Source organism: Leptosomus discolor, chromosome 3 (assembly GCF_034619465.1).
Source record: "Leptosomus discolor isolate bLepDis1 chromosome 3, bLepDis1.hap2, whole genome shotgun sequence".
NCBI lineage: Eukaryota > Metazoa > Chordata > Aves > Leptosomiformes > Leptosomidae > Leptosomus > Leptosomus discolor.
The window spans coordinates 42,478,271-42,506,025 of record NC_141393.1 but is presented as its reverse complement, the minus strand read 5'-3'; the positions used below and the strand labels follow the sequence as shown (position 1 = coordinate 42,506,025).

The window sequence follows — 27,755 nt, the reverse complement described above, 5'->3', positions numbered from 1 at the left end:
GTAACTAAATTGCTCACTTTTTCTCTCCCCTTTAACCAAAATTTTTAGGTGGCTCTTGTAGGAATCTGGAAAGAACTGAAAACCTCAGCATTTCCTCTCGCTTTCTTTCCCAGTCCCCGGCTCTCAGGTATGGCTCTGCTTGTTTTGAGCATTTCTGTCTGTTTGTTTTTTACTAGGGTGAGTAGGTTTCGTGCTAGACTCTGAGTCAAAATAGTTGAGCAAACTTCTGGTCTTGGTGTGCTTAGGCACAGCAAAGCATTAACAGAGCACCTGACAGGTTGCTTGCAGACCCTTGTGGTTTGGGCAGGCCATCCTGTGTCACTTCAGCTGTTGTGTTTCTTCTTGTTCTTTTTCCTCTTTCAACAATGTGCTTAATTGTTTCATGATTAATGCCTTGATTGATTAAGTTGGAGGAATTGCTAATCATCTAATTTACTCTTCATTGGTTGTGCTCTGTTTATTCTTTTGCATTTCATTCAGCTTGGACAATGAAAGTAGGCTTGTCAACTTTTCCTTTGTTTTACAGTCCTTTCTCACTCAGCTTTGTTTCTTAGTTGTGCGCCTTCACAGGGTGCTTTGGTGTCTCATACAAAGCCGCATGGGGATATTACTCTTCCAAAAAAACCCTCAACCTTAAAGCACCCCGAAAGGCCTCTCCAAGCTGTTTCCCTTGTGTTTAAAAAAAAGTCCCAACAAAACAAAGTAAGAAACAACAAAAAAAACCCCAACCAAACAAAAAATGGGATAAATGCTTTTGTTGATTTGGGTTTATAATGTTTAAAACCAAACAAGTGCTCCTGTATTCCTCTAAAATGGCAACCTGAAATCTCAGCTCAAATTAGTTTCCTTGTATAGGAGAGCAGATTTGGGTACATCTTCTGTGGTTCACCAGCTGTGTCTAGATTCTCCACGTTAGGGAAATCCTTTTGTCATTGCTGTATTCAGCTGCTGTTGCTGCTGTCAGGAGTGCCTCTTAGTCCGTCTCATGTTGGGACTGTGTGTTTGGGAAGAAAGCCAGTAGATAGCTATTGTGTAAGCTTCTGGAGAGTTGCAATGATGAGGGAAGGAAGTCACTGGGGCTCTAGAGATGTAACAGGAGAAGTAGTTTTAGGTTATGAAAACCTCTGGGCTTTTAATCTGTTCAGCTATTCAAACATACCAACCAGTTGAAAGTTGCCTCTTTTCCAAGGTAAGCCCACTGCTTGTCTGAAATGGAGAGAAGAGGAAATTAGGCTTTCCTTTTGATCATACTGACCAGCTTTCCTAGTAATTATGCTTTTGTGATGTTAGGAAAGTATAATTACTTTAACTAGGGTATCTTAGAATTGAAAAGATTTCATTGTTGGTAAGGTGAGCTGAGAGAAAAGACCTGACCTGACTTTGCCCAGTCTTCCCTCTGCCTGGGATTTTTCCTTCTCTTTTGCCTTCACCTTTTACAGTATCCTCCCTGGAAACAGTGACCCAATGCTATTTGTGATCGTGCTGCCTAAGGTCAAATGCCTGAAGACCAGTGCTTCCAGGGATAAGTAGAATGAACTGGTAACGGCCTAGGGCAGTTTTGACTTAAAAACAATCCAGGGAAGGGCTCTTTATCCCAGAGAAACTGGCTTAATGCGTGTGCCTGTTTGTGCAGGGCAACATATTTACTTGTTTTAACTGGGATTTCTTTATCGTGTTCTCCAGACGATTGTCACTTTCTTCATCAAATCTGATACTGGATTCAAAGCCCATCGAGCCGCCAACCCAGACCAATCGGTTTATGCCAGACCTGTTGAAAAATGGCAGCAGCCATCCTGGTGATGCATCGGAGAACAGCCAGCTCCTGGAAAGTATAACTTCAAATCAGGCCGTTTATGTCCAGAAAAAACGCAGATCAGCTTTGGAGGCCAGCAGAGTTGGTATGGCTCCTGGACGGGTTGTTGCATCATTTCCAGAAGGCCCTGTGAATGCAGTGATGAGAAAGGCACAGTCAGTTCATGACCTCGTTCATGAGGGTAAGGACACAGGTTGGAATGATGGTATAAACCCAAGAATGAAATGGGGAGATTTGAGCTTGAGTAGAGGTTTAAATTAAGCTTATGTCTTTCTACATTCTGAGCCGAAGGCTTTGCATGTCTTCTAAGTCTTAGCCTGTCAAGGGAAAACATTTTTAATTTGTAATGCAGATGCTGGTCTCCTGATTATCAGTCTCTGATATTTGTCCGGCAGCTGTGGGAGAAGCAATGCCAAGGGTGTAATGCACTATTTGCAAAGAAATTCTTTCTTGCTGTGGGTGGTTGCTCCAGGCCAAGATTGAAGCTCCCCAGGGTGGGGAGGAGAGAAAGAGGGTAGGAGGAGACAGTAACAGGGTGTTTACTGTATCCATGCCCTCTGTGTGAAAGAACTCCATTTTTGAAACAATCATCTCATGAACCATCAATAAGCACTCAGTTTGTTTAAAAAAACCCAAACCTTATCACTGCAACATCATATATGAGTTTTTGCCTGCTTCCTCTGGCCTCTCAGTTAATGGTCACAGTGGTCTGAGGTCTTCTGGCCATACACTTTAACAACAAATCTCCCTCGTCAGGTAAGCAGCAGTGTGTGAGCAGGATGAGGGAATGGGCGAAAAAGCAAACTGTTGAGGCTTGGTGATATTAACCTGAAGTAGTGGTTCTGTACACCTCACCCAGGGGCTGAGCTGAGGCACATAGGCTGGAGCAGCTCTGTTTCTTTCCGATTTTGGAATTCACTGCAGGCTCTTGTCTATTTTTGGTATGTTTGTCTGTTTAATTTTCACAGATAAGGGTCCTGGAGTGATATCCTCTGCCAAGCAGCGTCCTCAGACTCTTTTAGTGGTGGAGAAGGATCCCAGACCTAACAATTGCAGGGTGTTATCAGCCAGTGTGTTGAAGATGGATGGATCTGGTGCTCTGCTGGCCAAAGATGTCAGGGCTGCAAAACCAAAATCCTACATGAACCCCACAACCAGCTTCCGGGCTAAGATGTCAAGGAGCATATCTGTAGGGGAGAATCTGTACCTTGGTTACTCCACCGAAATGTTGACTGATGGGAGGAGTAGCCCTCCAGTGGCAGAGAAGACACAGTTTAGTTCCACAGCAGATGGTGAGAAGATTAAGCTACCAGTGAAAGAAAATGTTCCGGTGAAGCCAGCACTTCAGCCAGTTGTAAACTGCTTGTCTCCCAAGTCCTTCCACAGCAAGTTGGCATCATCAAACCGAGCACATCTGATTCTTGACATTCCCAAGCCATTGCCTGATAGACCCACGCTGGCCTCCTTCTCACCCACTACCAAAACAAAAACCCTGCTTGAGCCACAGTCACCACAGTCACCTTCTGGGGCCTGTAAAAAGAAACCCTCTTTTCCTGAAGTCCGAACCTCCAAAAAGGAGAATCAAACTGCTGGGTCTCTGGTTCCCAGTAGAGAGATCCTAACAGGACTTCCTAAGGAGAGCCCAGTGGACAGTCCAGTCTCAAGGACAGGTTGCCAGGATGAGCCAGAGGTCACTAATCCAAAACTGAGGGAGTTGTCAGAGGGCCAGCACTTAAGGTCTCCTGAGGGTACGCTGCCCAGGTGCAGGGAGAGGATCACCGGCATCGCCTGTGTGCTAGACAACCAACCTGGACTTTGCCCACTAGACCCAATCAGGCCGAGGTCTCCTACATCTATAACTGCCTTGGCACAGGTCTCAGGTGTGCATGGATACCCATCTCTTATCTTCCCCCTTCTGTCTCCTGTCTTTGTGAACCGCCTCACGATCCCATCACATTTCTTTACGTCCAGCTTCTGGCCTGTCTCGTCCTGTCTGCACCTGTCTCGTTCCATAAGCCATCCCCTCAATGGTGAGACACTTCTTCAACCTGACATCTTTTTCTCAGTCTTTAATTTCCATTTCCTCTGGGTCTTATGTCTTTTTAGGTCCTTTTTAGCTGAGTGTTTTGCAGACCTCAGAATGCTCGTGTTTTTAGTCTTATGTTACCTGTAGGGGCTCAAACCTCTTTCTGTTCAATGCTAAACGCTGACGTGCTGGGAATCCCCATGAGTGTGCAGGTAACATCCCTGTGCCCTTCTCAGAGCGTGTCTGACCAGCAGATGAAGGTACAGGCCAACATGTGCTAGCTGAACCTAGCAAGCACAGATAATAGTGACAGGGAAGTTATGCCAGGCAGCTCAGGCTTTTACTTTATTAATGTGCAAGTGTGCAGGGTCCAGAAGTGTTTGCATATGTTTATTTCTCATGAAATAAGGCTTGACCAAGGTGAGTTCCTTGCTGTAGCCACCTGTGAGAGTGAGAAGGTCTCTGTGCTGCTATAACTCCACTTTAAGGGCATCTGCAAACTGGGTATGCAATGCATGTGCAGGCCTAGCTTTTGGGTTTGAGCATAAAGAACATGGATTAATTTTTGAATTATATTTAGTTTGGAGAAAAAGGTACGAGGTGGGAAACTGTTTTACCTGCTGAAAACAGCTTTTGTATCTGTTACAGGCCCTGGTTTAAGGTACTTCAAAAATGGAACGTAGCAAGTAACTTCAAACTGAAGCAAAAATCCTGCCCTTGAAGGCAGGAAAACCTCCAGTGACAAAGAAGACACAGTTTAGTCCCGCAGCATGTGCTGCGGGACTAAAACCCCTCCAGGGGTTTTTCTTATGTGTCACAACCTGAAAGGAAATAGACCTTCCTGAAATACTTAGCTGAGTCGTGCAGTAGGAAGCTGGCTGTTAACCACTGCACTGATACCTTGTACCTTCAGGGGGCTATACAGTGTACAGTTTTTAATCCCTTTTGCTATGTTGTTCTTATTCATATTTGAGAAGGGACACCTCTGTAATCCTCTGTTCAATTACTTTTTGTGCCACCAGGCTGTTCCACCATTCATCACAATGGTTAAGAGCAGTATTTTTGCACTGAAGCGTTGCAGAGGGATAATCTGTTTTCGATGCACTGTTATTTTTCTTTCTGCATTTCTAGAGGGATCAAACGCCCTAAGATTGAAGCACTCTTATGTAAAACAGGAAATGTGGTAGTTTGTCTGAGGGACCTGCTGTTCTTAGACCATAGCTGCTCTGTAGAACAGCAAGTGCGCCTGAAACTTTCAGACCCTACCCCCACAGGGTGAGGTTTCCTCCAACAGCAGATGCAGCCTGGAGCTGTGCAATCACATTGTACGGCAAAGGAGTAACAGTCCAGGTGTCTGTGTGCTTTAGGCTGAGTTTTTTCTTCTAGTCTTGGGAATCAAGCTACATTTTTTTTTTTTTTTTGCCCCATTTTTTTTTTTTTTGCCTCAGCAGACAGCTGTCAGCCTTCAGCTTCTTGCAGGCTAAGTTTCCTCAAATTTTTAGTGGTAGATGCTGGGAAAGCTGTTTAGATCAAAGTTGGCTATTGCTGTGAACAATTTACTGTGCCTTCTGTGGATCATAGTGTGGCAGTTCAGATTAGAACTGTAGGGTTGACAGAGACCTGTTCTGCGACTTTGGGTTTCCACTTAATTTTTCTGTCCTTCCATTTTCCTGCCTGTATAACAGCTGCAGATAAAGAGACTTAATTGTTCTTGTTAAAGCATTTTGACATCTACAGTTAAAATGCTATAGATGTGTTTAATACTGTTGCTGTTTAATATTCTCTGTGGTTTCTGAAAAGCTCTGCTCCACACACCCAAGAGGCAGAAAATGCCTGTTACTCATTTATGTTATGTTTGTGACCTTTCTCCAGGCTGGCAGCTCACAGAGCTGGAGACCAGCATAAAAAGCATGATCAGAGGAGAAATCCAGAAACGATCATGAGAAGAAACAACTGGGTTTAAAACAAAAAGAGGGGAGAAGGGGGACAGGAAAAAAAAAAAAAAAGGCAAGAATCGAACTGTACTGAAGCCCACTGTGCTCAAACTCTGCAAGGTTGAGTGACTCGGGAACCAAAAATGCAGATGGAAGGATTTGTTCATGCCCCTTTTTTATTCTAGATGTGTTTGTTTATGTATAGATAGATGTTTTTCTGGCTGTATTTCTTTATACATCATCTAGATGTATTCATAAAATTAGCTGAGGTCCCCTCCAGCCTATTCAGAAATTATGTTCTTAGAATTGCAGAAATAATAGTGCTAATGTGACCAAGTTTTGTTTTTAGGTAACTAAAGGAAGTTGAATAGCCTTTTCCAGACCTTTTCAAATTGAGGATAACTGCAGATTGTGTGTGTGTGTATGTCTTTGTCCATGGTTTATGTCTAACTCATGAAAGTGTTTATTTTATTATAACACTGCAGGCCTTCAACTCAGATTCTTTGGAGATAATATCTGATGGGGGCAGGCAAAAGATGGTGTCCCTCAGTTGCCTGCTTTTATTTTTCATTTTCGAATTACAGTGTATCAGCAGTGCATATCCTGGGTTGCTCAGAAATGTGATTCTGTTGTGATTGAGTTTGTTTGTCAGCGCTCCTCTGGACTTCAGTCCTCCCTGGAGAACACTGTAATAATTCAGTATAATCCTTCATCCTCAGCACTTAGTTGTATACTGTGCAGAAGGATACATGAGGGGGAGTGTGTAGCTTTCTGACTAGGTGGAGGCTAAATTAGAGGCTCCTCAGATCAGTCCCTTTTGCTACTGGAAGCCTTCACTCAAACTTGACTTTAATTATAATTGAGAATGGCATGGGTAATCTGTGACCGTCCTGGACACTAACGAAAATGTACAATCTGAGAAAAACCATTGCTGACTTTGGAGAGGCTAAAGACTGGAAAAATAGGCATGTTTGAAGCAAGCAGCATCTCTAGGTAGTATGAAGGAAAGCTCATGTAGAACTTGCCTGTTTAATGATTGGCTCAAACCAGCCCTGAAAGTTGCATGAGAATTGTGTGCGCATGGTCTTTCAAATATGTATTTAAAAAAATGTTTTCTTACCCAACTGTGAGATCACAGATATTGGAGTGTGTCTGTGCCTTAGTTTAGGTTTTTATTTTTTCCTCCCCTTCAGATTCGTGCATCAGTGTAGAGCAGTGTGAGCACGTGGTATCTGAGCTCCAGGACAGCATGCGCAAAGCCATTCATCTCTACCGCATGGTGAGTGACGTCAGACATGGGCTCTCTTACAGGAGTGTATGTGTTTGCTGGCTCAAGGTGTACTCTTGGCTGGGTGTTCAGTGACACAGCTGCCTGGTTGTCCACTTGACTGCACCTTAATCTTGATCCGGGGAGGCAGGAGCTCCTGATTTCCAGCTTTTGAATTTTCCAGTGGCTTGCTGTGGTACACTGAGCAAATCAATTCACTTTTCAGTCTGTTTAGTCTATCTGTAAACTGAAGATAACAGTATACTCCTTTTTCAAAGGAGTATTAGGGAATTAGTTAATATTTATACAGTGCTTCAGAGATACGGAATATTATAGGAGCTTTAAGTTTTATTATCCCCATCTGTTCTCTGTCTTTGATGCCTGGGAAAAGGATTAGCAAATGTGAGATGCTATGGGACTCCAGCTGTGAGAGGGAACATGCAGCCACTCACCTGTCCCTCTCTGCCAGGCCAGAGTTACATGCAGAGCAATGTAACAGCTCTTCGTTTCTCTGCCTAGCACTGATCTGTCAAGTCTTCTGTCATGAGCTTGAGACTTCTGCAGTGAGCTTCTGCCGTGTGGTCCTCTCCAGCTCTGGCCTTAGCGCTTGCATTAACTCTCTGACCTTGCTCTGTTCCTGTGACCAGCTGCATCTGGCAGACAGGAAGAAAAGGAGACGGTGGCTCTGAGCTGCAGCTGGGAAACATAGCACCTCCTTAGGCCCAATGTAAGGGAAACACTGCCCAAAAATGTGTTTCCCATCTCTATCCTATTGCAGTAATGCCTCTGGATTTTGCATGCTCTGCCTAAACCCCAGTGCATTCCTTTTTTTAATTTTCCCTCTCTATTTTCAGGTGTTAAATGATATGGAGTCTTCTACTGACAAAGATAAAATAGCAGGCCTCCTGACAGAAACGTTCTCCTCAATGAAGAAAGAATTAGACTCTCTGAAGGATGTTGAAGAGCTTCCAAAGGTTAAGGAGGTACTGGCGAAGCCACAAGATACCACTAGCCCACTGAATGAGGGATGTGGTGCCAATCTACCAAGTCCCAAGAGTCTGGGAGATGAGCAGACACTAGCTTTACTGGAACAGTACTCAGAGCTATTGCTACAAGCTGTGGAACGACGCATGGACAAAAAACTCTAAGAGGGGTGGCTTTCAGGTGTTTGTGAATACACAGAAATAATCCCAAGAAGAGGACCACAGAGAGAGCTTCAGACTGATGCTATGATCACACTGGTCTAGGGCTGGTGGGAAGACCTTTATACATTGATTTCCTCAGGCCCCTACTTGCTCTAATTCTTAGCAATGTGCTGGCCACAATTTTAATATTTTTTTCCCCAATGGTCTTCAACTTCCTGTCTCTAGACAAAGTCTTGAAAGAGGAGTTTGGAGAAATTGCCTTGAAATTTCTTCATAGCCAGGGTCAGGATGTTTGGCATCTAAAGAAACAAAGAAAATCCAGTTTATCCAAGAAATTCTGAACCGCTGACTAAAAACAAAGGAGTCCAAGGGAAGCCAATCCCTTCCTCTCCAAGGCTTCATGAGAATCAAGAAGCAGACTTTTTATGGGTTTATTTATTAATTTATTTTTCTGACTGTTGCTCTATGTCACGTTTGTGGCTATGATCTTTGTCCTTTAACAAAAACTGTCAATCCCTTTGCCATATCTCAGCGAGAAACAATCTCTGTATTATAAACCCTCAACAGGGAGACAGGCTGGCGTGTCTGTGCAATTAATGAACTGTTTTCTTCTTAAATCTTGTCTTGCTATTCTTTCTTGTCCTGCCTTAGTTTTGTTTCCTGGAGTAATCTTACTGTTGTCATGACAACCCTGTCTCCTTTTCTCTTGTTTCAAGACAGTCCCCACACTGTGTTTCATCTGCATTTGCCTCTGGTGGAAGGCTCTGCAACCCTTGGACCATGCTTTGGAGATTACTTAATGAATTCAGTATTGATATTTTAAACCTGGAATTTGACGTTATGTTGATACCTCAGACTGGCTTTTCTGCAGACATTTTAAAAATGGGATTTAGATACAAATATGGAAGTTTGTTTCATCCACCTTTCAATTTTAGAAATTGGGTATTGACTTTGATGTTATCATGACTGGGAAATTTGGGGTAATGATTTATTTGTTAAGAAGTGACATGGAAAAGCTGGTTTCCATCTCTTACAGTGTAACTCTGGATTTGAGAGGTCTTCAGTGCAATGGCTCATCCATGTCATTTGTTCATTTCGCTGCGACGGGAAAATATTTTCTTCTTGCTTTTCCAGGAAAACAGAGTATTTACATCCCAAGAAAGCTGGGATTCTCTTACATTTTATAAAGCTATTTCAGCTACCCACAGAAAATGGTTTCTCAAGAACTTCAAACAAGATAGTTTGGGATGTGGTTACTGCCATCTCCCTGCTCCCAGCCTCTTTGCTTTTTGTGAATTTCTGGTCTGAGAAACAGAAAATCTTCCCTTCTTACATTTGTGTGTGTGCAGTACTTTTCTCACCCTGTGGAGCTTCTCTAAGCCCATGCTAACTTGTGTTTGTTGTGGCTTAAAACTGTCCAGTGATGATTTCTTTGGTCAAAGATAAGCTAAGAAAAAAAATTTCAAACCAATGAAATTCTTCAGCACCTTCCCCCTCACTCCCACTCCTTTCCACAACAGAGACAGATACACAAAATGCTTTATTTCTTCCTCCATCTCCAGTCTGGCTTGTATTTATTTTAAGGCAGAGCAGTGTAATCCCAGTTTATAAAACTAATGCAAGCAACAGCCTTTCGGTGGGAGAGACACTGCTAGCATCTGTGGGAGTCACTCAAAGGCAGTCAGACTGCATCACTTGGTTCCATAGGTTACAGGCTTGAAGCAGTTTTCTTTCATTTTACTGTCCTGGCTGTCATCTCTTTGAAACCCTGTGGCACTTGGAAATGTGGTCTGTTGACTTCCCTGTCTTTCTGTGACTGGAGATCTGCAGTGCAGCCTTTTTTCTACTGGGCTGGCCAGACTGGTATAGGATGACCTGTTTCTTCTGAATAACTCCAGGGATGAATAATCTGCAGTTCTCGCTCTCCCCCTAGCAGGTTTGCTGACTGATCACCACTGCTGAGTGCTTCAGGACTTGGCAGGATGGGGAGCACTTTGACAGCTTTCCAGCTACTTCTGCTTGTAATTTAAATCTGCCTAATCCTGTTTCAGGTGTCCTTGCTAACCTTTCCTTCTATGGGCTTGTACTGAAACTTTAACAGTGTTATTTTCTAGTCGTGTCTCAGCATTGCACTGTGCTGAATCAGCTGGTGTGCTCGGTCCCATGGGCAGCTTCTCTTGCACAGACAGGTTTTGCAGAGGAAGGCAAATTGAAAACCAGAGAGGAAATTTCTGGCAGTTTCCTGCAGTGAAAAGGTGTGCTGGAGGTGCCGCAAGTTGAGTGTATGATGGCAGTCATGCTGGGTCTGTGATGGAGTTAGTGTGGTTCAAGCTTGCTTTTGAGGTGATTCATTCCTCCGCTTTCAGACTGTGAACATATGTCCTAGTATACAGGAAATTTCTTGCTGTGCTGGGGCCACAAGACACTCAGGTAAAATAGCAGTCCCTTCAACCCAGGTATCTTTTGGTACTGGCGATAACGGTTTGAGGGTCCTTTATATTACTTCCCTGTGCAATTGTATTCCATTTTATTATTAAACTTTGAGGTAGTGACAAAAAGGGTCAGAGATGATACGGAAGAGCCAGTGGTGAGAATGAAATTCCCATTAAGTTAAAGAGCAACAACCAGTGAAGCTGGCATAGAGATATGAAACAAAGCTCATCGGAAATGAGTCATGTGAAGCAAATCTGATTTTTAAGCTGATCAGAGTGGGTTTTGCTTCCTGGAATGGATTTTGCTTGGGGTCACGACTACATTATGGGAAACCAGAGGTAAAATCTGATCAGAATGATGGTATGAGAGGTGTCGCGCAAGTACATCAGCTGGAGGATGGTTGTGTAGTTTAAAATAAATTAGAATAGTATATGTAGGACACTCAATAACACAGAGTAGAGGTGGAGATGGTCTTGGCCTGAGGAACACCATTTGGCCAATACCTGTGAAATGTATAGTACAGAAAGGCTTCAGGAAAGTAGATTTAGGACTGAGATGGTGATCTGTAGTTGAAGAATGAATTGGAAGGGGGTTGTTTTTAAATATGTCCTATTAGGCCTCTTGTTTCTTCGCTTGCTGTCCTCTAAGCATCTATTTTTTCTTAACGGCAAAGTCGTCAGCTCTTTGCCCAAGGCTTGGATGTTGCGAATCGAGTAGTAGCTGGTGCCACAAGTTTGTTGCTGAGGGGTGAGGAGATGGTGTTGCTTTTGATAATTTGAGACTGATCCAACTGATTCTTCCCTGCTAACTTCCTATTGCTGGCAGTAGGAAATATTCCTAAAAATTCTAGTTTACAGAACAAAGAGAGCGTAAGTGTGTTACAATGTGTTGCACCTTGTGAATATGTTTCTCCACAGGCTGTCCGTTGGGCCAGGTAGAGAAATACTGAATGGTAACTGCCTGGGAAGTGAAGAGGCTTGCGGGAGGAGGTAATAAACTTGAGTCCATCCCACTTACTGTTTTGTGATCCCTCTTACTAGTTTGTGTGGGTGTTAGCATAGGCATAACCAGATGTCTGTATGAAGATGAGTTATTTGTTTAACATAAAGCCTGAAAAAATAATTTGGACCTACCTATCCTCTTTACGTATAATTTTTCCTCTCCAACCCAACATTCCTGATGTCAAAATGAGAATAGTTGTTGGGTTTTGGGTTTTTTTTTCTGTCTTGTAAATAGTATTACTTTGCCTGTGGGACCCCTCAGTTGATTCTTGGGTTCTCTTGAATTGGTGCAGTAGGAAGGGCTGCAACCTGAGAGGGCAGCAAACTCTTTCTGTTTTATTTCCTGCTGCAGGCAGGTAGAGCCTTCCTCCTCCCCATCCCTCAGTAGCACCCAGGAGCTGTGTGTATGGGAGTCTGCGTTTCTTCCACCTCCTCTCTCAGGTTGTCCTCTCCTTTCCGTGGGACCTCCCAGGCGATGTTTGGGGCAGGCCTTAGAGCAGCCCCCTCCCCAGTCCCCTGTTCTGCAGACTTCATTGTGACTCAGAGGAGTTTGGACATTTCTTTCCGCGAGTAGAAACATACAAACTTGATTTTTTTAAAAGAAAGAATATGTATATGATTATATATAAAGAAAAAAAATCAAATACAGCTATTTAAACGCCATTCCTGCATGTATATGGTGGCTCCCCCCACCCCACCCCGTTGGATGTGTAGCATCCAGGATACTAAATGACAAAAACCTCATTAAAATAACAGACAGGTCTCCTAGCAGCCCCTGAGTGAGCAGGTGCTTCCTTCTCTGGATGAGACCAGCATGTCCCACATCTCCGATCGTGTGTGTAAGTAACAGGGGGGCAGCGGGGGCCGTATTCAATGGGTAACCCCGCTGCAAGGTGTCGAGGGGGAGATGCGTGGGTCAGCAGCAAAAGGAATAAGCCATGTCCGCGCCGCATGTCCTACCCGCGCCCTGGGCACCAGGCAGGCAACTCTTTCCTTCTGTTCTCCAACGCTACCCTTTCCTTCACCCGTTGAAAATAACAGAATGAAACACACAAAAAAATCCCTCCTGCTTTATTTATAAATGTGTGTTTTTATACTTTTGGCTTTAGGTTAAATAATCCTTTAAAATGTCCTTTTTTTTTTAATTATTTGGAAAAAAAATAATAAAAATCGTTTGTTGGTTTGGTTTTTTTTTTTTTGCACTGTAAGGCTCCCCCCGGGAGCTGTTTTTAAGTCTGTATTCATTTGTACTCCGTGTCTTAAACTGTTTCAATAAAAATGTGACCATTTGTTACCGAGCTGCCGTGCAGCTGCGCCACCCCTTCGCCAGCAGCGCCCGGGGTTTCGCCGTCCGGCGGCGGGGGGGGAAGGGAGGCCGCGGCGGGGCGGGGGCGGGTGGCACCTCCTCCTCCGGGGCCGGGCCGGGCCCGCTCCGCGGCGCGGGGGGCGGTGCGGCCATGGCGGAGGGCGCCGTGCTGCTGGCCGTCAGGGGCTGCCTGGCCGCCTTCCCGCGGGAGGCCCGCGGTGAGCGCCGGGCCGGAGGCGCGGCCAGCGGGGGGCAGCCCGGGGGGGAGCGGGCGGGAGGCCGCGGGGGGCGTTGGGGGTGCCGCCTGTGAGGGCCGGGCGGGAGCGGCGGGCGCCGGGGCCTGGGCCTGGGCCGGGGCGCGGAGCTATCCGGGGGCCCCAGCCCGCCCTGCGAAAGGAAAACTCGGTCTCCGGCTCCTTCGGTGGCCCGGCTGGGCCGCGGGAGCCGCAAATGGCACCTGCGTGGGTTGAACTGGGGCATCCACCCTCTGTTTTCAGCCAAACGTTTGCAAGATGAAGAAGCAGCATGAAGGCTGCTGCCAAAAGCAAACGAAACTCGAGAAAACGGCCCTTTTAGGTTATTTGCTTATGTATAGAATAGCAAAACAAAGCACTATTCCAGCTTCCAGAACTCTCCCTGTGGTGTCATCACTGTATCGGAGGTGCATCTCCTGTAAGGTGTCCTTCATTCCCACTCTTCTGTGGGCCCACGGCGTGGCCACCCACAGGAGGGGCTGTGGCTGGCAGCTGGGGAGTAGCAGGGCAATGGCCTGAGGTATCTGTCTGGCACTGAAACCCTCCGTAACAGCCTCTGGGTTTTAACAGAGCAATATCTGGAGCCTGGGGGGCACCGCTTGCTTTCTGCTGGGTGCCTGTGGTGTGGGGTTTGGAGGCGGTTAGTGGGCTAGCAGAGGGCACTTCTCTCAGGATGGCGAGTAGAACTGTTTGTTGTTTGCCTTGGACAGAGCTGGGGTGGACAGAGTCTGTACCCTATCTGGATAGGCCTCCGTCCCCATTGGAGTTTTATCGAGAATGGGTGAGTCCAAATAAACCTTGCATAATTCGGAATGCCATCAGCCACTGGCCGGCTCTGAAGAAATGGACCTCAGCATACCTCAGGTATGAACAACCTTTGGGGCAGGACTGGTGTTCAGTTTGGGTTGAGCTCAGTAAAAGGCCCTTGGTTAATCTTGGTTCTTATTCGTAAGATTAGCTCAGATTCCTACATGCTTCTGTATGAAGGTGTTCAGTCCTGCCACCATGTCCAAAACTCATGTATAGATTTCTTCCTGCAAACATACTGTCTGGTCCAGTTCCGATGCGGTCAGAAGGGTGGGTGTTCTGACTGCATGCAGCTGACAAGCTCGGGCTATCGAAGTCCAGTCCCATCACTGTGGTCTGGCCAGTGCTCCACCTTGTGTCCTCCCAGCTGGAGTAGGGCTGTAGTGCTCTAAGAACAGACCAACTTGTTTGTGACTGAGTACACCTTGTGTTTTGTTGGTTTTTTTCTTTTTTTTTAAAAAGATGAGCATTTTAACAATGAATGAATTTTTAAAGAAAAATTCTTCTATAAGAAAGTATTTGTGGTTAGACCTAAAATCTGTGGCTTAGACCTAAATCTGTGGGTCTAAAGCTAAATTTCTTATGGAACCAAGGGCTGTTAGCCTCATGATGTGTGTTATCTGTCAGTCTCTGTCCACCCCTTCTCCCTCCACGGTGTGGCCACCCAGATTTGGCTGGGTTGAGCGGTCTGGAGAATACCAAGCTCTGCCATGATTCATGAAAAGAAGTGGCTGAAGAGGGCCCTCTACCTGCACGGAGGGAAAGGGAGCTCCTTTGTGAACTCGCCTGTTAGACCCGAGAGTATTTAGAGGCAAAAGATACTAGTTGCCTTGACCGCGGGGAGCAATTGGAGCAGAACAGCGGAGTCCTTACCAGACAGTAGAAGATCTCAAGAGCCACCCATCCATGCAAAGCCAGGCTTCTCATGTTTGCTGCCTGTGAAACGTGTCTTTTTTAAAGTAACCAGTGTCCACTGTATGGGCCAATTGCAGGTCTGGCTATAAATCTTTGATTTATTTTGCAGGGAGGTAGTAGGTGCGAAGGTAGTGAGTGTGGCAGTAACACCACATGGTTATGCAGATGCAGTGTTTCAGGACCGTTTTGTCATGCCAGAGGAGCGCCAAATGCCTTTCGCGGACCTTTTGGACATTGTGGAGAAGAAAGTGACCTCTCCCAACGTATTCTATGTGCAGAAGCAGTGTTCAAACCTCACCGAGGAGTTCCCTGAACTTGTCTGTGATGTGCAGCCTGAAATACCATGGATGAATGAGGCACTTGGTAAACCTATTTCCCGTGTATTCAGTAAATATTTTGTATGGAGCTTTAAAACAGTCATGCTAGGTACTTGGTGAATGTTTCTTCCATTTCTGGATGCTACAGCTCAGTTTGGTTTCATCCCCTTAGAAACTAGAAGCGGTAAAATACTTACTAAGAGTAATCCAAGTTTTGGGTTGGATTACTCCAGAATCAGCATCTCTGTTGTGTATTGGGACCATCACAACAGAAACAATGTGGTGACAGCACCATATAGCACTTCTTCTTGTATAGTGGCTTTTCTCTGATTTAAGAGTTGTGTTTCAACTGGTATTCATGCTGTTGCTACCAAAGCTAGTGTAACAAATGAGGGATACAACACACAGCCCCTGCTCCCTTTGCTAAAACTACAGGTGTTTGTTTCTAGTTAACTGTTGTTCTGTTTTAGTGGGTTTCTATTTTACAGCATGTCTTTCCTTAAAATGTCAGTAAAGACGGTTTACTGTGATCTTACCTTTTTGCAACTGTATGTAGACGTGCTGCAGTTTCTCTGTGAGCTAAGTCTGAGGGATTCAGAAAAGGGTTGTAACCATCGATTTGGGCAATGGGTAGTACTATGTTGTGAAGTCTGATGTAGGAGGAGGTTGTTGTTGCTCACAGAGTTCGATTTGCAAAGAAGGCTGTCACAGTTATGAAAAGTTAAAGGACAGAATTTGGCAGAAATTGGCAGAAAATTATTTGAAATGCTTTTAAATAGGACACTTCAAATTCTTTTTTTGTTGACAACATTTCTGTATTCCCTAACCACACAGGAAAGAAGCCTGATGCTGTGAATTTCTGGCTTGGTGAATCGGCTGCTGTGACATCTTGTACGTATTGTATGCCACTGTAAGTCTTCTGTGTGCTCTCAGCACAGGTTTAAGAGGGCTTGTTTTGAGTTAGTGGCTCAGCAGGACTGTGCATTTTCTCTGACAAGGCAGTTCTACTTTAACATGCTTTTTTGCACTCTTTTTCCTGCACTACTGCAGCCTCTTGCTGCTGTGTCTCTGTGTGCATCTACCTGACATTATGTCAAACGAGGCACCGACAATTTGCTTCGCTGATTACATTTACTACATTATATTGTTACTTTCCACCCACACTGGCCACAAGAGGAGGAAGCAGCCTGATAGTAAGAGGACAAGCTGACACTTTGAGTTTACTGTAGTTTCTGAAGTAGAGAAGGAAATAACACTGATTTTCTCTCTTTCTCCACGTTTCTTTTTTTTCTCAATCCTAGTACATAAAGATCATTATGAGAACTTGTACTGTGTGATATCTGGAGAGAAACATTTTCTACTGCATCCACCGAGTGACCGTCCCTTCATCCCATATGGTACCTGATCTACCCTGCAGTGTGTCTGGAGTTTGGAAGGAGGAGAGACTAAAATATTGAATGATATGAAAGAGGAAGCAGAGATAATATTTTTATGTTTATGTAGTATTATGCTTTCCAGTGCTGCAGGTAGTTTGTAATACACACATTATTCTGACGTCAGGTTTTCCAGTCCTGTAAAGTAACAGGTTCATTGATACTCCTGGCAGGCTCTTCAGCTTTAGAATATTTAAATTGTTTAAGTATCTTGTCAGTATTTTAGCATGCCATCTTTGATGTTTAACAGCTTTGGAGTCTGCCTGCTCATTCTTTTCTCGAGGAAAAAAGCCAGGAAGCTGAAAAATAAGTTGTAATTTAATGAAATATTCAAGTTACTAACCGAATCTCTGAAAACTGGAGAAATGAAAAAAGAGATTCTTATGACAGCATTACTTCACATTTCTAGTTTTCTGTTTCTTTATGTTGCTTTCATATGTGCAGAGTGATAGTTTGTTATATCTCAGTGTCGTCTGAAAGATGGACAGCTTAACTTTATGCCTCATAAAATGAAGACTTTGTTTTCCCATTCCTTGACTTTCAAACCTTCAGATTAAGTCAATGCAGAGTGCTATAGGGCACTAATATAATCTTGCCTCCATATGTGTGCTGCTACAATATTTTATTTATAATGGTTTTATGTTGTTTATAGCCTTGAAAGCATAGAATCATAGAATGGTTTGGGTTGGAAGGGAGTATAAAGATCATCCAGTTCCAACCCCTCTGCCATGGGCAGCGACACCTTCCAGTAGACCAGGTTGCTCAAAGCCCCATCCAGCCTGGCCTTGAACACTGCCAGGGAGGGGGCAGCCACAGCTTCTGTTCCAGCATCTCACCGCCCTCACAGTAAAGAATTTCTTCCTAATACCTAATCTTAATCTCTCCTCTTTCAGTTTGAAACTGTTGCCCCTCGTCCCATCACTACAGACCTTGGTAGAAAGTCTTGCTCTGTCATTCTTACGTGTTGTTATGCTCTTTAGGTATTGAAAGGCTGTTTCCCCAGAGCCTTCTCTTCTCCAGGCTGAACAACCCCATCTGTCTCAGCCTGTCCTCGCAGGGGAGGTGGTGTCATATCTATGGGAGCGTATGAAATACTTGGATGTCATATGAGTCACATTTTGTAAAACAAGTTACTGTTAAAGCATAGAACAGAGAAAATGCTTACGTTTTATGGTGTGTTGTAAAAAGACGACTCCATCTTTTTGAACATCAGGTTAATGGAGAGAAACTCAAGGGAGGGCTTAGAACACCACATATGCTGAAGCAGTGAAAGAGAAGCAACCTGCAGTATCTTATGATGGGCCCTATTGGATAAAATTAGAAGTGAAAGGTTGGCCACAAGTCACTAACAGCTCTTGTTAGTGCTATCTTGTTAGACTGACCTGAGAAGAAATGGCAGAATGTAGAACGATATGTAAGTCAGGGATGCATTTACGACTTCTGAAAGGGAAACAAGACAGTTGCTAGAACAAAATAGGACCAGGAGTAAAATGGGTTTTGAGAGAGTAATTCCTGTGAAGAAAGAAGGTTGGAATTCCAAACAGGAAGGCAGTTCTGTATTCAGACTCACTTAAAAAAAAAACCCAACAAACAAAAAACCCATGAAAAAAAATAAGAAACTGGATAAAAATTTAAATGGACAAAGGGAAGGACAGTAAGTTGGAAATGGTTTTGTCTTAATTTTTCTTTTATTTGTTACCTGCCATTAGTTTACCTGCCATTAGTTTCTCTGAGTACGGCTTGGAGTTGTGTCATTTAATTCTTTCTGTGGTTCCAGAGCTCTATCAGCCAGCAACCTACCAGGTATCAGAAGATGGCTCATTTGAAATTGTGGATGAGAAGAGTGCAGAAAAGGTAAAAAGTATACAAACAACACAATCAATACAGTAAAGATAGTTTTGGGTGCTACTAAGCCCTCAAACTGAGCATATTGATTGATATTCAGAAATCCTTCATTACTGGAAAGAGAATGCCCAGATATGTCACTTGTATTTTACTATTTGCAAAAGAAACCTGGCTTCCAGAAGAGACTTTTACTGCACATCCGAACCACTGATATCATAAAGTGTCTTGCTTGCACCGAACATAAATAGATCCAGTAAAGGACTTTTAAATGAATCATCAATAAAGGAACTGATTTCATTAAGACTGAAATAGACTCCTCTGCATTCACTTTCTTTTGGCCCTCTGCTCAGGGCTAGATTTTGCTCTACAGCAGTATCACCCAGTGCAATAAAACATATCTGTCTCAATGAATAAATTGTGTTTTCTTAGTAGTAGCAATACTTACTTGGTTAAAATGAATAGATCTGGAGGCACTTTACAAAAACTCAGTAGCCTTTTGTATCTAATCTCTCCCTTTTTGCCTCTGCAATATCTGACTAATGCTTCAGTTGAACTTGAGCTGGGGCTTTTTCTTTGTTTCCAGGGTGGTGCTCATGGAATCCCATGGGAGCATTCCTGTAATGCAGTAAGGTGGAAGGCTGAGGTTTGTAACTCTGTAGGGCATAGAAGAAATGAATGCAGGCAAGAGGGATTCCCCAGCAAGAAGGGGGCTTTTAGCTGCTGGAATAAAATTAGACCAGAGAGCTTTAGAAGAAAGGAAATTTTAAAAAAAAGTGGTGCACATAAAATACTCAAGTGCTGAATGTAGGAGGAACAAGTGACTTAAGGAGCTGGATGTTTTTAGAAAGTAAGCCACAAGACTGAACTTTCATGGCTGACCTTTTCCCTAGTTAGAAATGCTTCACGGAAGGAGGCAAATTTTTGCATCCTTGACCTATTCCCGGTTGAATGTGGAAGGCTGTGTAATTGTACGTGTTTTGCTAGGCAAAATACATGTTTTGTAACCTAATGAGTTTGGTTATCTGTTGTTTTTCTGGAAGCTTGCTGGAATTTTTTGCTAGGGTCAGTACCATATACACACTCTTTTGCTTTTAGGTGCCCTGGATCCCCCTGGACCCCTTGAACCCGAATCTGGAACAGTATCCAGAGTATGCTCAGGCAAAACCTTTGCAGTGTACAGTTAAAGCTGGTGAGATGTTATACCTGCCTTCTCTCTGGTTCCATCATGTTCAGCAATCACATGGCTGTATAGCAGGTAAAGTAGACAGTATTTCCAGATATGCTTTTGAACTGTGGTGGGTGTGCAGCTAGATATCCTACAGCAAAGCATAACTGGGGCCAAAGGACCCTTTAAGATCATCCACCTCTCCCCAGGAGGAAATAACAATCTTGGCAGATGCCATGAGGCTACCTCCTTGCAGTCTGTTTTCCTTATAATTCATAGCATTGTTGACCAGTGTTAGGGAGGTAGCAGAAGAAAAAGTCTGTCTAGTTGTCAAGTCTGGAGAAGAACAGCTAATTCAGTGATTGTGATTGGGTTCCTGTTTATGACATGGAGCTAAGCAGTTTGTCCACCTAGCCTGCTAACCGCAAATTGGTTGTCTACACATCTTTGACGAAGAAACTGCATGTTCCATGTGCTGTTGTCACATCAGCAAAAAGGAATCTGGGGCAAGAACAGGAAAACAGAAAATGTATGAGTTTTAGGCATGGATGTAGACACGTGGAAGATACTCTGTTGTCATGTGAGCTGGAGTCTGCTCCAACCCAGTCTCTTACCTTGCTAATAAGCCTGTACTTGCGTTAGCGTTCCCCTGCACTTATCAAAAGTCTTGTCATCTCTTTCTTTGTAGGATTTATCATCGTCTCTATCTTTTTTTTTTCCTTCCCCAAAAGAGTTCCAGAATTTCAACCATTGCTCATTTGGTGCAGGTGGAGGGGTGGGGATGGAAAAAGTATTATCGTTATGTCGTGTAAGTTTTGCAAGGTTTGAAGAAGAGTTTTTTGCTGTCCTTTACCTGGAATAATCCTATTTGCTCAGGAAGAGTAAATACAGTGTTTTGATCAACATAACATCAGTGTTTGTGTAACACTGCAAATATTGCAAGCACTTTTTTTCCAGTATTTGTGATACTGTGATAAAAAGACAAGCTAGCAGTAAAGCAGTACTTCTCATTCTCTTTTGCCAGTACTGCTGTATCAGTCCTTAAAGATTTTTCAGAAAAAGTAGAGTTGTTTCCAGCTGCAAGCCCCCAGCTACTCTCTTTTTGTCTAGCAGAAATGCTAAAGGGTTGATGAGTTTATTTGGTCTTTAGTCTGTTAACTGCACTACAGTCTGTACTCACTTGAAAAATCAATATTCTCTGAGTCTAGTCCAGGGAATGTCTGAAGCTACAGTATATCCAAGAAACATTGGTACAATATTATACTGCTTGGCTTATTTTTTCTAGGAGATGTACACCAAAATTAAAATGAGAAGCAGAATTAAAGCACTGCCTAATTGATGACCATTGTGAAGCAGTGGTGAATTTACCATCCTTTACACACTCAAAGGAAGAGAGGTTCCCATCCAGATATTAACCTTTGGTTGATATTACATATGGTATTTGGTATTTTTGGTCTGAAAAGAAGCATACATTTTCTGTTCCTAAACATTTTGCTAGCTTCTCCTACAAGGAATCCCCAGTACAGAGTCTGGAGAGGAGTTGGTTTGGGTTAAGACAGAGTTGCATTGGCAGGACTTTTAAAGAACTCTAATGCTCGCTTATGTTATTTTTGGCTGTAGTTGAAGATTTGCTCATTTCAAAGTTCCGTCAGTAATAAGGAAAAGCCTGTACTAGCTGAACTGTGTAAACCAGTCTATGAACACATTGGTAAATCATTACATTCTAGTCTTAGAAATGTTTTTCCTTTTTCTTGTTTCCTCAGTGAATTATTGGTATGACATGGAATATGACCTTAAGTACAGCTATTATCAACTACTAGATTGTCTCACAAAAACTGTGAAAGTGTTATAGCAGAGGTGGGAGACTCAAGCTTGTGATCTCTCTCTTGGATGTGATACAATCATCAACATCTGTAATGGGAGTACAAACATGATTGAAGTGAAAAGAACTGAACATTAAATTATCCTCAACAGTGTCTGTCAAACAGATCATGTCTAATTTGCTTGATTTCAGAGTCCAGATCAATTGGCAAGATATTTTGGCTTGTAAGTAGAAGGTTTGATAATACCATTTTTAGGTCTTTGCATGTTGCCTCAGTGATGGTGAGCAAAATAAAATTTGAAGGAGGCAATCCAGGTTTTGGAAATCCCAAAACAGCAGCCATGACTGTTTGTCGGATCTACAGATTGTTTTCATAATAACCCAAGCAGACAAGGAAGAATCTGCTCTGCCACCCACCTGGGCATCAGGCTGATCAGTCCAACACATGCAGTCACTTAAGGCAAAGGACCTGTCAAGTTCTAATTCACTAAGTTCAGTGGCTGTGGTATTTTGATGATCAGAAATTACAACTTCTGCAATAAAATGTCAGTTTAAAAGCTTATTTCTGTACTAATGTCTTACTTTTTTTTCAAATAATGTGATGGGTGGAGGACATCTTGGAGGACATGCAAAAGTCAATACTGGCTGTTTTCCATGTTAAGCTAAATGTTTTTATTGCTTTTTTTTTTTTTTATTTCTTTCCACTGTTGTATTTAAATGTAGCCACATTCTCTTGCATCCTGAGGGGTGATTTTAGACTTGCTTTGCCAGATCTACAGTCAATCTGCACATCACCTGTTGTCTGGTGGCATGACGTGTGACTCTGCAGCTTGTGGGCTCATGGATTGTTTTACTCCTTTGCCATTAATTGCTGCCTAGCACGTGGGCAGGCGAGTGTCGTGAACCAGGAGCCTGTTTCTGCAGCCTTAGTTCCCATTTGTATTGCCACAGAATGGGATGAGACTACTCACATGTCTGAGACCTTCAGAGTGGGACTAGAAGGCTATTAAATACAAAAACATTGCAAAAATGTAGTATTGTTGTTTATGAAAACCAGAAGTTGGTATTTATTGTCAAATCTTCAAACAGTTCCTTAGAAAAATTAGTGATATGGGGGAAAATATTTTCATGTATTAATTAGGAAAACGCCCTTTAGACAAGGTTGATTGTTGTGAAGAAAAAAAGATAATTCTTTTACTTTGTCTGTTTCTTTTGTTTTTTAAAGAAACACAGTTAAAGCATAAAGCATCATTTTACCTTGTGGTGCTTGTCCAAAAATTGCTGAAAACTCAAGAAGGATTAAGGGCAGGCTTTGTTTCACGGCTAGATGAACATGGCACGGTAGTTCAGGCTTTCCAGCTTGTTTATGTTCGCTGTGCCGTGACAGAGGCACGCAAGCCAGTTTTGCAGTCGAATCCAGACTTCCCCACAGCTGGGGGGAAAGGCAATTTGAATATCTCTTTTTGTCACTTTGGGGTTTTTAATTTAGTCTCTCTCTCTCTATAATCAAAAGTGAGGGCACACGCAGCTTGTGTCTGGGCAAGTGGGTGGTGTTACGGTACCACCCCGGAGCTGGAGCGCCTGGAGGGCGGCGCGCTCTGGACTACATCTCCCAGCAGCCTGTGCTTGCCGGCTGAAGGAAGCAGTCACGGTGGTTTCTCTCGGACTTTGGGCAGAGATTTTTTTAAGCCTGAGAAGCGACGGGCTCCTGACGCTCGTGTTGCGCGCTGCCCGTGTGCCCACAAAGCAGGGCGGCTCGGCCGCCCAGCCGCGGAGCCGGGATGGCGGTGCGGGTGGCCGTCCTGCCTTCCCCCAGGTGCCTGTTCGATGACCCCGTGCAGATCCGCGTGTCGGGCCTCCGGCCGCGGCAGACGGTCACCCTCCGAGCCAGCCTGGTGGACGAGAGCGGCGAGCTTTTCCAAGCCCACGCTCACTACAGAGCTGGGAGCGGTGGAGAGCTCGACCTCAGTCGCTCCCCAGCGCTGGGGGGCAGCTATTTGGGAGTGGAGCCGATGGGGCTGCTGTGGTCTCTGCAGTCTAAAGCACCCTATAAGCGGCTGGCAAAGAGGAACGTCCTGACCCCCTTCTGTGTGGAGTTGGAAGTGTACGAGGGCCACGGGGACATGAGCTGCTTGCTGGGAAAATGCACCAATGAACGGTGGTTTTTAGGAGAGGGGGTGAAGAGGATTTCAGTCAGAGAAGGTCGTCTGAAAGCAACCCTCTTCCTCCCTCCTGGTGAGTTTTAATTCTATTCTGGTTTTCCAGGTGTGACTTAACACCACGCATTGTGCCCCGTGGCCCCTGGATGCACTCGGCAACCCAGAGCGAAGCCTCAGCTAATGGTTTGCTCAGCCTGTGCTTGGTCCAGCTACGTGGATCCTCGTAGCAGAGCAGAGAGGAGCAGGTGTCACCCGGGCGGGCCAATTCCCGAGGCAGGGGGGTGCAGGGAGGGCAGCAGTGGTAACACGAGGTGTCTCCTGTTCTAGCTGAGGGGGGTCAGGATCTCTCCTGCAGTGAGAGCTCTGGGGAAAAGTGTGTTTATTTCTTAGCCCTTCTGTTTAGCTGACAGGACAAAGAGGGCTCTGGTCTTCAGCAGAGCCGTGAGGCGTGACAGCTCTGGCCGTGGAGTGAGGAATGATGAGATGTGTTAGGAGCACTGGACTCGGCCTGCAGCCAGCCTAGGCTGCTCCAGTGGCTGCCACAGATCTTCCTGCAGACTCTGGACTTGTGTCTCTCTCTCTCTTTTTGGCTAAGAAAAAGCTAAAGAAAGAAGTCTCTACCCGGTTAAGCAGCTTGACTGCACAGGATACTTAGGAAGGTGGGAGACAAATAAGAAAAGCAAGGTCTTTAATTAAACAGGTCTCATATTCCACAGCTCTGTACAGAGACAGTGCTGAGACTGGATCCTGTTTAAAGCTGCTCTGAGCCCTGAACGGTTTCTGTTCCTTGAGCAGTACTTAAACATGAATATCTTCCTCTGTAGTGAATAAAAAGTCCCTTGCAGCTGCTGTGACACCAAATCTTGTAGGGGAAGCCTGGCTATAAGAATGGGCAGAGCAGCAGCAGGGAAGGAATGTCCAATGGCTGCAGGAGGAGAACTGAGAAGCCTAGGAGTAGTTACCAGATCATACTGAAGCCTGAATTGGTGTAGGTCAGTGCTGGCATTTGTGGGTGCATTTCATAACCCAAGTGTTCCCTCTCTGGAAAACCTGCTAGCACAGTTCCTACAAAAGCACAGCTCACACCGCAATATTAGTTGTTCATCAATCCCAATGGCCTGAGAACATGTAGGCCAATGTCAGCTGAAATTCATGGTGGGAGAAGGATGCCCAATATGTGAACTTCCTGTAATGAGTTCCTAAGAGATGGAACTGTAGTGTCCTTACAGTGATTGTGTGTGTGCCTGAGGATGATTTCAGAGGATGATTTCCTTCTGATATCTACTGTGCTGATGTGTGCTGAGGGGGCACTACTGAAAGGATAACTGTAGAAACTTTTCTCTTTGATGATATACATACACAACTTTCATTGCAGGACCTGGTCCGTTCCCTGGACTTATTGATTTGTATGGATCTGGAGGAGGTCTTGTTGAATACAGAGCAAGTCTCCTGGCTAGCAGGGGCTTTGTGACTCTAGCTGTTGCTTACATGGCCTTTGAAGATCTCCCTGCTGTGCCAGAGATTCTTGAACTGGACTATTTTGAGGAAGCTGTAAACTTTTTGCAGAAGCAGCAGCAGGTAAGAGACAAATTATGGTGCTCTTCCTGTTGGAAACCGTGTTCTGTTTTTCTAACTGGAATGCTATGTGTCACTGAATCCAACTACATTTCTGAGATGTTAGAAGGAAACAGCACTGTCTGAGAGACAGCAAGATCTGAGAGATGGAAAAGCATGTACCTCAACTTGAGTTTTGCAAGTAGTTGGATAGCTGGTTTTGCACAGCATCTTCTAACAGTCAATAGAATGTTGTTGTGCAAACCGGTGTTTGTGTAAGATTAATCAAAGCAGTTCCTGGACCAGAGGCACAAAACTCCTTGAGCAGGAAATGTTTTTCCCCCGCCTGCTTTTGCATCTTTCAAGATTTTAGAAGGGAAAAAAATCGATTGACTTTTTCTACTATTTCTGAGATGTTACAGGCTTTTGATTCTGAATAAGTTTCACAAGACAATAATAAAACACTTTAACAACAGATTCCCTTACAGTTGTAGCACTGGAGGGTATGCCATGTCTTAAGAAGCTGAGGCTTTATTTGGACAAGTATGTGGGGTGAGAAAGATACTTTATAGCAATATATCATCATACTTAGATCAAAAGAGACAAAGAGAAAACAAGTAGCATTTAAACTTTGAATGGAGTGCTACATAATGTGGTATTCATTTCACAAGGTTTTTTATTTTCTAGCACATGGATACCAGGAATGTAGCCAGTGTGAGAGCAGAATCCAGCCTTGCTTGTTTGTCTTATTCCTCATAGATCTCTGAAACTTTCAGAGCATCTTACAAGACACACACTACAAAATGAATTTGTTGTGAAGAGCCTTCACTATAAATAAGTTGATGTGAACAGTTATTGGGCTTACTCAGCCTCAGGTGTAATGAACCTTATGTGTTCCAAGACAAAATGGAAGATAACAGGTCAGCTGTTAAAAAACATCAAAAAACATCATGAAAGAAAATCAATACCAGTAAACCCATGAAAAAGTGGTTTTCCAAAGGGGACCTGAGGTGAGAAGATCGAGGGGGTTTGGAAACAGGAGCAGTGAAAGATACAATACTGAGAGCAAGTGTCTAGCCAGGATGTGGAAAGAGCAAAGAGGCTTCGTCAGGAAGAAAAGGTGTTACAGGAAGACAAATGTTGAGGATCTGTAGAGTTCATAGTCACTCTTGTGGAGGCTCAGCAGAGGCGTAGATATGGGAGTGATAAAACCTGAAAAGAGAGAGGGAAGGGGTAAAAAATGGGTGGGTTTAGTTGGATGAGGAGTGAGAAAGCAGAACTGGAGAAGTTATGGCAGCCCAGGAAATGAGGAATGGTTGATAACAGTTGTTTCCATAACTGTGTTTCAGGTGAAAGATACTGGGATTGGCGTTTTGGGCTTGTCTAAAGGAGCTGATCTAGCCCTTTCCATGGCCACATTTCTACCTGGTATCAAGGCAGCTGTCAGTATATCTGGAAGTGGTTTTAATTCTTTCGTTCCCCTCCAAGGGGATGGCTTCATTGTTCCTCCCCACCCATATGATTTGGGGAGGATGAAGACCAGTGATGAGTCTGGCCTAGTAGATTTTTTGGATGTCCTAGATGATCACAGAGACCCAGCAACTTGGGATTGCCGCATTCCCGTGGAGAGGTCCTTGGCCAAGTTCCTCTTCCTGACCGGACTGGATGACAGGAACTGGAAAAGTGACATCTATTGCCAGGATGCTGTTCAGCGCCTTCGGCAGCATGGACAGGAAGTGGAGTTTTGCTCCTATTCTGGAGCAGGGCACCTCTTGGAGCCACCATACTTGCCTTTGTGCCAGGCTTCAATCCACAAAGTGCTTGGGATGTTTGTGTGTTGGGGAGGGCAATGGAGGGAGCATGCCAAAGCCCAAGAAGATGCATGGCGCAAGATACAGGCCTTTTTCTGGCGACACTTGATGGACTTGGACATCCCTAAGAGCAAGCTATAGTGGAAGCTGTCAAAGATGCTGACCAGGGTTGGTATTTCAGCTCTCATTGAATCTTGGAAACACATTAAAATTTTCCTGGCCCACCTTCCTCTAAACCCCACTGTTGCATAGTTGTTAATTTTCATTCCCCAAATAATTTTCCATTTTCTAGTTGAATTTTAGTTGTCTCCTGGCCCCAGCTGCGACATAGATTGGCACCATCTTATCTGCCTGTGTGCTGTGTCATCTGAGACAAACCCAGCATCCTGTCACATGGATTGTGTTTGTACTGAGCTATCTTTGCCCTCAATCTCCAACCATTTCCTTTGGTAGCAGAGAATACTCTCATAGGAGGAGTTTTCCATTGAATTGTTTGATCTTGCACCTTTAACTAACCTAGATGTAAACAGCCATTTCTTGGGACAGCACATCATTACACTCACCTTTCCTTTTGGTATATGATTTTCTCACATTCCTTAGTAAAAGGGTTGCGGCAGTTCTGATCTCATCTAAGTGAAGAGGCACTCTTCCGACTTATTCTGAAGTGCAGGGATAACATTTTTTTTCCTAGTACCTCAAAAACCAGAAGTGAATCCTACCCAGGTTATGTCAGTTGTATCTTCTGCTG

General features: G+C 44.1%; 3 protein-coding genes across 6 annotated transcripts in view; all 3 read left to right on the top strand.

The window, feature by feature from the left end:
* Positions 1-8,188, top strand: part of MAPKBP1 (mitogen-activated protein kinase binding protein 1) — a 97,411-nt gene extending 89,223 nt beyond the window's left edge. For 2 of the 4 annotated variants that reach the window (XM_086462110.1, XM_086462111.1), the window contains 5 exons: positions 49-127; positions 1,684-1,994; positions 2,782-3,693; positions 6,967-7,052; positions 7,895-8,188. In XM_086462110.1, coding sequence (XP_086318236.1) covers positions 49-127; positions 1,684-1,994; positions 2,782-3,693; positions 6,967-7,052; positions 7,895-8,188 — 1,682 coding nt within the window. Of the gene's footprint in view, positions 1-43; positions 128-1,683; positions 1,995-2,781; positions 3,694-6,966; positions 7,053-7,894 lie in introns of all 4 variants that reach the window. The other 2 variants (XM_086462112.1, XM_086462109.1) reach the window with 2 other exon arrangements.
* Positions 8,189-13,076: 4,888 nt separating this feature from the next.
* JMJD7 (jumonji domain containing 7) lies at positions 13,077-21,513 on the top strand. Its single transcript, XM_086463629.1, has 8 exons — positions 13,077-13,143; positions 13,890-14,043; positions 15,011-15,264; positions 16,053-16,109; positions 16,520-16,615; positions 18,429-18,505; positions 19,592-19,751; positions 21,425-21,513. The coding sequence occupies exons 1-8, from the start codon at positions 13,077-13,079 to the stop codon at positions 21,511-21,513; spliced, it is 954 nt and encodes a 317-aa protein (XP_086319755.1).
* Positions 21,514-23,264: 1,751 nt separating this feature from the next.
* On the top strand, positions 23,265-27,148 carry LOC104340187 (acyl-coenzyme A thioesterase 1). Its single transcript, XM_009956495.1, has 3 exons — positions 23,265-23,718; positions 25,018-25,220; positions 26,546-27,148. Exons 1-3 carry the CDS (start codon positions 23,265-23,267, stop codon positions 27,146-27,148), a joined length of 1,260 nt encoding a protein of 419 aa, XP_009954797.1.
* Positions 27,149-27,755: the final 607 nt, after the last annotated feature.

What these genes read in the sequence shown, in the direction of transcription:
- LOC104340187 (XM_009956495.1), top strand. Translation starts at nt 23,265, where the DNA reads ATGGCGGTGCGGGTGGCCGTCCTGCCTTCCCCCAGGTGCCTGTTCGAT. An exon ending in AACCCTCTTCCTCCCTCCTG is followed by an intron (nt 23,719 to 25,017) that starts GTGAGTTTTAAT and finishes CTTTCATTGCAG; the next exon opens with GACCTGGTCCGTTCCCTGGA. An exon ending in TTTTGCAGAAGCAGCAGCAG is followed by an intron (nt 25,221 to 26,545) that starts GTAAGAGACAAA and finishes ACTGTGTTTCAG; the next exon opens with GTGAAAGATACTGGGATTGG.
- JMJD7 (XM_086463629.1), top strand. Translation starts at nt 13,077, where the DNA reads ATGGCGGAGGGCGCCGTGCTGCTGGCCGTCAGGGGCTGCCTGGCCGCC. An exon ending in CTTCCCGCGGGAGGCCCGCG is followed by an intron (nt 13,144 to 13,889) that starts GTGAGCGCCGGG and finishes TGCCTTGGACAG; the next exon opens with AGCTGGGGTGGACAGAGTCT. An exon ending in ATGGATGAATGAGGCACTTG is followed by an intron (nt 15,265 to 16,052) that starts GTAAACCTATTT and finishes CTAACCACACAG; the next exon opens with GAAAGAAGCCTGATGCTGTG.